Here is a 9834-nt window from a genome sequence, read left to right as displayed (position 1 = left end):
AAATTCAGCAGTTTTTTAGTGGTCCATCACTACGTTTTGTCAGTTGGATATCTGGTCCTATGCCACTTCGATCTTGCTCCGCGTTTTTCCCTTAATAAGATTCGAATATGCTGTGAAAGGTTATTTTGTTTATTGTTATTGATTTTATTAGTCGATGTGTTGTCAGTTATACTTGTTCTTATTGATGTGAGTTTTCCAATAGCTTCGTCAATGTCTTGTTTTGTCTTCAGTCTAATGTTTTAAGTCCAGTTTAGTTTTCAGGTCACATTTAAATTTGTCCCAGTCAACTCTTCCTGTTATCAATGAAGGGGTGGAAGGCTTTGCTACAAATCTTGAACGTAAAAATAGCAGAACTGGACTGTGATCTGATGATAGGTCGTCCAGGGATTCAACAATGGCTTGAGAGGGAGAAATCTGGGAGGTGATAAATATGTCAAGCATATCAGGACGCTTTTAGAGGGATGTAGGCCAATAAGTTGGATTTTTTGGGGAGAGAATGGAATAGGTATTGGAGGTGGAAACACGGGATAGGATGTTACCTCGTGAGTTGGATGTGCGGCATCTCCATCGTTGATGCTTAGCGTTATAGTCTCCTCCAGCATGAAGCGCGGTCCGAGGGTTCGGAATAAGGAATCAAGGAGGTTATAAGAAAGGTTATTACCAGGAGGACAGTATACAGCTAAAAAGGTAACATGGAAAGGTCGATTTGAAATGATAACAGAGTTTGATTGAATTGCATCAGTTGGATTGGAAGGAATAAGGATTTGTGGATAAGGATACAAGAACATACCCCAGCATGGGAAGTGTTGTCTGGGTGGTCTGATCTATAAGTGATGTAGTCACGTATGTAAAATTGTGTCCTTTGAGTGAAATGAGTTTCAGTCAGGAGGGCTATATCAATGTGTTTATCATGTAGTAATAAGAACTAATCCTCAAAGGTAAAAATGTGAAATGGAATCCTGCCAGTGAAACAGTAAGATACCTGAGAATTCACCGAGATCGCCGCCTTACCTGGAATCACCATATCAACATCAAAGATGTTGAACGCGAGGGGTGGTGGACACAAATAAAATGTTTTTACTGTCCTTACTATTTCATTTGTTACGGTTAAATAACATAAAACGTTGTTACTGTAGTGAGAACTAACAACACCAGTACACACACAACAAGGCCTTGATAGTAACCTACCGACTACTGTTATAAATCCATGGATATATTCATAGTTTGCCACAGAGAAACATGTATTTTGTATTATAATGAATTTTGACATCTAACTTTAACAAAACAAACTCACACCTACGCAAGGTTAGCAATGCTATATCCTATCCTTTACAGAAATTCCAAATTAAAACCAAAAACAACTGTTCTTATATTTAAAACAATTCTCATGCCACTGCTGATGTACGGCTGTGAAGTCTAGGGAACGGCATCCTTTACGAAAAGGAAAAAATTAAAGTCTTTTCAAAATAAAGTCCTAAGAATCGCAGTTAATGCTCCTTGGTTCATAAGAAATAGCCAACTACATCAGGAATTACAAATGGAGTCAATAAAGAATATTACATAAAAAAACGGTTTATGAATTTCCATTCCCTGTTACCGAGAGTTAAAGAAGCAGTGACCTACAACCTGGGAAATCCAACCTCAACCCGAAGACTGAAGACCGGGCTGGAGTAGGATATTCTGCTATAAATTCTATATTTATTAATTCATTATTCCCACTACCTCTATTTTACTTATTATTATTTTTTCTTCTCTGGTCCTTTTTTCAAATTAACTTGTTTCTTTTTACCATTAGAGACCAATTGTTTGTTTTGTTAAGTCTACAAATATCGTTATTTTTTGTTATTAATTTTACTTTTCTTTTATTAAGAAGCATTATTCTTATCTATTTATTTTAACTTTTTTTTTCTTTTAATTATAACATTGTATATAGTTAGGGGTGTCTTTTGTACGAGACTATACCCTACCCATAATTAACTGTCAAAAATAAAAATATATAATGTAACAGTTACATCAACCATGTAAGGCCCACCAGGCCGATCTGGTATAAAATAAATAAATTTTAAAAAAAGTTGTTTTTTATAAATAGACAATAATTCTAAGTCTTTCATTAAAAAAATTATTTATGAAATACTACAATTAAAATTTTAGACATTTTAAAATAAAAAAAACTTGATGGCGTAAGTTGGTTCTACCTCTTTGGCGCCTCTAGGTAGTCGGAGTGGCAGTGGGAGAAGGTTATTGCTGGTTTGATTGAATTGAACTTTTGTAAAAATGGATAACTCGTCGTTGTTAGGTATTTAGGAAATAGATTTTACATATATTTTTTATTTTACAATTTGTATTTTCAGTATTGTTTATTTGCGTAATTATGTCTTTGCTTCAATGTATCAAATCGGTTTGCATTTGGTTCTATTGCAGTTTTCTTCTTATTTTTGTGAATACTATTTTTTAAGTTAATTATGTTGATGTTTGTAGCTTCTATCTATGATTATTGAAAGTAGCTGAATGTTAAAAGCAAATGGTACCTAATTTTGTTTGTTGGGATTGTAATTTATTTTAATTATTATTTAATTGTAAAAACCACAAACGTTTGTTTACTGATTATTTTTTATTTGTCTATTAATTGTTGTCATAGACTGTTAATGAACTGAGTTCCCAATTTTACAATATTTAGGTTCCTATGTTGCACCAATATCTTAAATCATATTTTATTCTTATTTATATTTTCAGGTGCATCTAGTTCTTGTGTTTCTGTAATGGAAGATACGACTGATCAATCAAAATCCACTTGTAAGTTTCTTTTTTAAACCATTTGAATGTTACTAAGTTTTATAGGATCCTTATTATTTTTTCTACTTTTTGAAGTTGATATTAGTGTTTTTCATGCTTGAATATACTTCAGACCGTTTTAATTAACATCTATTAAGTCAATTTATTGTTAATGTCAAAAGTCATAAAAATGATAAATGCCATAGTATTATTAATTTTTTATCATTTGATTTATCTTTTTCTCTTATATATTTTTAGCTCTAAAATTCTGTATATATTTATTACATAATATAGATATTAGAATTTAATTATTTAATGTTGCAACTAAAGCTAAATGTGCAGTAATGAAGGTTCCTTATGAATTTATGAAAAATATTTCTTATTGAATATGTGATATTGTGATATTTCTTTGTTTTCCCTTGTTTCAATTATTTCCTTCATGTTGATAGGTGGCCATGTAAATGTGAAACAAGAAGAAATATTCATCCCAGGCGAAGGTGAGACCTATTAACTCATAAACCTTTCAGTAGGCAATTTTTTTTTCCTCTATAAATCTTGATTAGTATAATACTTATTAACTTATGGAGTCATTGACAAGTATCAATTGATATTTTAATTAATTAATTATTGACTTTTGTTGCAGTTTCCACAATTTTTATTAAAGAAGAGGAGGGACCGAATATTCATTACGGTGAGGAAATTATTTATGTTATCCTTGTTTAAGATATAAAGAAAATTCATATCTAATGACGATTGATGTAGTGCTTTAATAACTAATGTGTTGGTCTGAAGCATTTGTTGTGCTGTTAGTTTAGGTTTAAGATAATATCAGCGTGAGGATATCCGAGTGATCTTGATCTCATTCTGTACTGCAGAAAATTCAAAATCCTTATCTGACTTCTATAGTTGTTTTTTCACCTGCTCAATTGCGCTTCACCAATATTTTCATCAGTTACATGATTAGGTATAAAAAGATCTTTATCTGTTCCTACAAGAGGACCCAGGTGACGTAGTAATTTTACAGTTCAAATAAATAAGACTTACCAACTCGCCAGCGATATCACTTCTACTTTGTATCAACAAGGCTGACATCTTGTGTTTATAGTCCAAGAAATGAGATGTGTTCTGTTGTGAATGTTGGTAAAATTTAATTTTTATTTAACAACTTATATTGTTAAAAATCTATTAAAAGAGTTCCAAACTTTGTTTTCTTGTAATTAAATATTTACTTTTATTTTTATGTCAGCAGGTGAGTTTGTTCATGTGAAACAAGAGAGGGAGTTGCTTGTACCAGATGAAGGTGAGAAAAAAAAAATTATTTAATAAGACAACAAAACTATCTACACAAATACACTATTGCAGCATACCACCTCATCATGAAATAATGTTCTTTGAAATTGAAAAATATTTTGCATTTTGTAGTTAGTGTTTTTAGAAAATTTGTATTGTACCATAAATTGAATTAAAACCAGTTCTTCAGCTACATTACCTAAAAGAGTATATTTATGACTGTGTTGTGTTGTTCGACATCAAGGTGGCGATTTGTTCTTCAAATCTTCCTGCTATCCATTCATTTTAAAGGATTAATAATTTTTTTATTTCATTATTATTATATACAATTCCATTTACTAATTTATAAAATAATCAAATTTAGGTATGATCCCAGCAACGAAACTTGGTATCAGAAATTTAATAATTATGGAATCTTTTATTAGTATTAGCCACAATTATTATCAAAGAAGGGGAAGGGCAGGATCTTTATTATGAGGAGAATAATATTGAATTCATATGAAACCTGTTTTAATTATTGATAAAAACTATTTTTTACTAAAGATCTATTTACATTAAAAGGTAATTTTTATGTTATGGTAAAAACAAAAGAAGGCACAAATTGGAAAGAATCACATCCAATAAGGAAACGATTTTTGTGTCTAAAAGGTTTGCTACTTGTGGATCAAAGGCAGCTTGCTGTAACCTACTGACTGCTATACTTCCAATTAGTTATGTTTTGACATTTCCAATATGGACTTTCCGTCTGATGCTTGGTGTATATGTATTGTTCCTTTTCATTTGATATATCGGTGATATCAATACTGTCTTCTGATAAAGGAGTCTTATCTCTACTACATACCTTATTTTCAGCCCTATGACCTTTTTTGTCATCTATTGCTATAAGTAAAGTATTGATATCAGTATCAGAAGCATATCGATTCCTTTGTTGTATGGCATGGAATGGAAATACTGAGTTTGCATGTCTCTAACCAAAGAACCATAATGTGTGTATCCCGACAGAGATAATATTTTATAAACTCAACAATTGTTTTGAAATGTTTTTTATTTTTAATGTTCTGTTAATTCTAAAATGTTTGTATCTTGTTTTCTAATTTAGCCTTGAAGCTCTGCTAAGTGGGGTGAAACATTGGTTAACAATAAAGAGTTCTCTTTTACTATTTTGGTAGCTTTATTGACCGCCACTCGGATTATCTTCCTCCAATCTACTTCATACGGTCAACTATTTTCTTCCAATATAAATTATTATAGTTAGTGATACATCTCGTAAGGGAATCAGTACTTCCTTATTCAGCGAGTACAAAGACCCATTGTGGGTTGTTGTACAGGTTTTAGTTTTATTTGTCTTTCTACTAGCATTATACTGTACAATGTGGAATCCGTAGTTTTTTGTTTTTATCTTGAACAGACATTATTAATTTATTTCTATTTTTATGGATTTGTGATTGAGATTCCAACTTTCAACATTCCCAAGGGGAAACTAAAGGAACCTGTCTGACGGTGGATATTGACTCAACTTGCACTGGCTCTGTGGAGCTGAAATCTGACTCACTCTTTTTGGTACTCTTGGTTGTACAGGTGCTGCACACTCAACTGCCGAAATCTGGAGCTAAAGCCAAAAAATTGAATCATAAGTTTAAAAAGATCATCTGTATTCATACTATTTATTAACTGATATAGAAGGTTAATATGTTGGTGTTTTACTTTCTTCCATATTAGTGAGTTCGGATGATCTTATCGAATTTGACATGAATGTAATGAAGTGTTTCCACTGCCTTGTCTTAATGTTGTTTTCATATCAGCAGGTGGAGTTACTCATGTAAAACAAGAAATGTATCTGAAACAAGAAGAAGAAATGCTTGTCCCAGATGAAGGTGAGGAAAATTTATCTTATTAATTATAGAGTAGATACTACAGTAATGGTGATATTGGAAAGATGGGAGAAAATGTATTTCCTCTCAGCCTCTAACCTAATCGTTTGAATTGAATAACTGAATTTCACTTATATTTTGCTTAAATGGTAAAGATTGCAAAAGAATTTCTTATCTGCAATGATTTATTAAAATGTTACAAGCAGTTTATGTTGCATTGACTTCATTAATATAAAATAAATTCTTATACTAGGGGTTTTTGTAATTTAGTGAGAAGAAAAGCATGCCTGGAAAAATGCAATGCTACTCCCTTTGACTCAATATATAAAATTAAAAAAAAAATCTGTACCAATGTACAAGGAGGTGATTTGTTCATAATCACTCCTATACTCATAAGACTCACTGATATAGAAACAGAATAAATAATTTTATGCCAACTCTAGATCTGAATCTGAGTCTCGGGAGTTAGTAATAAAGTACTTTATTCCCTAATATATCCCACTCCCTTTTTTTAAAATTAAAGTAAATAAAAATTTCTACATTTTATACCACGATCAAGTACTACAGTGCCACAGCGTGCTGTTATAAGAGCCAACTTTACTGAAATTTGTTCTCTCCCACTCCCGTAAAAAAATTCTTCCACCCTACCAATTTTTATTGACATAATAAAGGAAACATTTCTACAAAAAATGGAGCTGGACTACACTGCCAACATGAGATCTGAGAGACATGAAGTCCTGTGAATAAGGAATTTGCAGAAATATATTTTTTTCTTTTCTTTTTATTATTTTGTCCTTAGATGCCTCCATATTTCTGGAGGTAAAAACAGTTGGGAAAATTTTGTTTTCTTCGATCGTTTACAAATGGTAGCCATTTTTCTTTGGGCAATTTCAGTGAATGTAAGCATTTGTAGTTTCGTCAATAGTATAAAAACTGTACAACTCAGTGAAATAATAAAAACTTGTTTTAAGTACCTGTCCTTAATTCATTATTAGAAATGTTGCTTGGATGTTTAAAAAAATACTAATTGACCATGCAAAAAAAAAAAAATAATAAGGTTATTGTAATCATCTATACATTAATATTTGAAACTTAATGATGAGGTTCAGGTTGCAACCAGTTGAAGTGAACTAATATTATGGCTGATCTTACATGCAATATTCTATAGCAGCACTAAGTTTAATTGGTGATTGTCAAGGTATACTAAATAGAACAATTAAACTACACTACATCTTATTATTTTAACATGAAACAGCTGATGTTTAAATAATGTATTAATGTCATAACATTGACAAGATTTGCTGCAATTAAAATAGTTCTAACTACATAATGCATAGGTTGCTGTTATATTTCTGGCTTCAGAAAACCTACATGTTGCAGTTACCTGAATCAGAATGGAAAAAGTGTTTTGATCTTCATGGAGTATATTTTGAATAACAATAAAACCAGTTTCAATCAAAACTATTTGTTTTTCCCTCATTAGGCCTGAAATATAAATAGCAACCTTCTTATTGGCTAAGTTAATGTTAAAATAAATACATTACCATTGCTTTTCATGCCCTGAGCAGTCAGATAATTTAAGTCGAGAGTTGCAGCTTGGGCTGCCGAGTGTCCAGGTTTAAACTCATAAAAATCTTCTCCACTGACCACACCCATCCTTTTATCCTCTCTTCTTTGCTGACCACATTCTTCCCATCCTTCCTTTTCTTCACTGACCAGACCCTCTGACTAACGTAATAATGTGGAGTCTTTAGATGGTTTGAATGGAAAAGATGTCGCACAATGTTTGATGATCAAGAAGGAGGTGCAGGCGAAAGGGTTGGAAATGAGGGAGAAACGGGCGAATGATTTTGGTTTCTTTTGAATTTCAGAAATGAGTTCCCTTACCTATAGCTCATCTGGAACACCAAAGTGAACATTTTACCTTTTAACCTTCCATGGTAATAAATTTTTTGCACTATGAATAAAATAAAGGTTCATTTGAAGATACTTTGCTTCTTGTAATAGAGGTTTAAAGTAGTTTAGATGGCTGTTGATTGAAGTGATTTGTCAAGAATCGGCCAGAAAATTGTAATCAATTATCTCAGATTATGCAGGAGAGCTAAATGTTCAGGAAAGAGGTTCAGAAATTGGTTCAGGTCTCCGTCATAAGTCATCAGGTTGGAATTAATCTACTACTTATCATGGCATCAAGTCTTTATAATCCCCATAATTAAAATATAAATCATAACTTCTGGATCTTACTCTAATTTATCATTGTATCTTATGAATTGTGATTTACTTATTAGAAGTTATTAGCAATATTTTAATGAGTAATTATAATTTTTTTTAATTAATTCAAAAACAATAAATATCGCATATATATATTCAAATTTAAATAATTAGTTTATTTCATTTTTGGTGTGATAATATATTTCTTGCTTAGGTGCAATGGATAGTTGCCGTCAAAGAAGGAAGCTTCATCAATGTCCTCAATGTGATTATAAATCAGTAAGATCTAGTGACATGAAAAAACATATAATGGCCCGTCATACAGGTGAGAAGCCTCATCAATGTCCTCAGTGTGATTATAAATCAGCATATTCTATGAGTATAAAAAATCATATGATGGCTTGTCATACAGATGAAAAGCCACATCAGTGTCCTCTTTGTGTTTATAAATCAGCATATTCTACAACTTTAAAAATTCATATAATGGCTCGTCATACAAATGAAAAGCCTCATCAATGTCCTCATTGTGATTATAAATCAGCATATTCTATAAATATAAAAAATCATATAATGGCTCGTCATAAAAATGAGAAACCTCATCAATGTCCTCATTGTGATTATAAATCAGTGCAATCTGGAAATATGAAAAATCATATAATGGCCCGTCATACAAATGAGAAGCCTCACCAATGTCCTCACTGTGATTATAAAGCTGTACAATCTGTACACATGAAAAATCATATAAAGGCCTACCATACTAATGAGAAGCCTCATCAATGTCTCCATTGTGATTATAAATCAGTCTATTCTATGAATTTGAAAAAGCATATAATGGCCCATCATGCAGATGAAAAGCCACATCAGTGTCCTCACTGTGATTATAAAACAGCGAGATCTGAAGCTTTAAAACGTCATATAATGGCCCGTCATACTAATGAGAAGCCTCATCAATGTCCTCATTGTGATTATAAAGCAGTACAACTTGGAAATATAAAAAAACATATGATGGCCCGTCATGCTGATGTAAGGCAACATCAATGTCCTCACTGTGATCATAAAACAGTTAGATCTGAAACTTTGAAAATTCATATAATGGCCCATCATACCGGTAAGAAGCCTCATCAATGTCCTCACTGTGATTACAAAGCGGTGAGATCTGAAGCTTTAAAACGTCATGTAATGGCCCGTCATACTGATGAGAAGCCTCATCAATGTCCTTATTGTGATTATAAAGCTGTACAACCTGGAAATATAAAAAAACATATAATGGCCCGTCATACTGATGTGAAGCCGCATTAGTATCCTCTGTGTGATTTTAAATCAGTATATTCAATAAGTTTGAAAAATCAGATAATCACCCATCTTACAGGAGAGAAGCCTCATCAATGTCCTGCTTATAACGCAGTACAATCTGTAGACAAACTGTAGTCGCTGGGAATATAAATTTTTGTGAGCCAATAATCTGATATTTAATGTAAAGACTTGTTTAATATGTGTTTTATTTAATGTAATGACTACAGTTGAATTTCTTTTATTCCTATGATATTAGTTTATTTATTGTATGTCTATTTAATGTTTTTGAGGTGACAAATATAATATAATAAAACTGATATGAAATTTGTCTTTATTTTAACTGAACCTTTGAACAAGCATACAAACACCCACATTCACATTGTTAACGCCATATATA

General features: G+C 31.7%; 1 protein-coding gene across 5 annotated transcripts; it reads left to right on the top strand.

The window, feature by feature from the left end:
- Window positions 1-2230: 2230 nt before the first annotated feature.
- LOC136795275 (zinc finger X-chromosomal protein-like) lies at window positions 2231-9735 on the top strand. Of its 5 annotated transcripts, none has more exons than XM_067045300.1 (7): window positions 2231-2296; window positions 2734-2793; window positions 3222-3269; window positions 3416-3463; window positions 4022-4072; window positions 5868-5936; window positions 8359-9735. In XM_067045300.1, exons 1-7 carry the CDS (start codon window positions 2275-2277, stop codon window positions 9441-9443), a joined length of 1383 nt encoding a protein of 460 aa, XP_066901401.1. In that variant the 5' UTR covers window positions 2231-2274; the 3' UTR covers window positions 9444-9735. The 5 variants fall into 5 exon arrangements, with proteins under 5 accessions (XP_066901401.1, XP_066901399.1, XP_066901400.1 ...); XM_067045298.1 differs by having other exon boundaries at window positions 5865-5936; XM_067045299.1 differs by having other exon boundaries at window positions 4019-4072.
- Window positions 9736-9834: the final 99 nt, after the last annotated feature.

Source organism: Halyomorpha halys, unplaced genomic scaffold, assembly GCF_000696795.3.
Source record: "Halyomorpha halys isolate HHAL.00 unplaced genomic scaffold, Hhal_1.1 Scaffold1781.1, whole genome shotgun sequence".
Taxonomy (NCBI): domain Eukaryota; kingdom Metazoa; phylum Arthropoda; class Insecta; order Hemiptera; family Pentatomidae; genus Halyomorpha; species Halyomorpha halys.
This window is presented reverse-complemented; position numbering and strand designations above follow the sequence as displayed.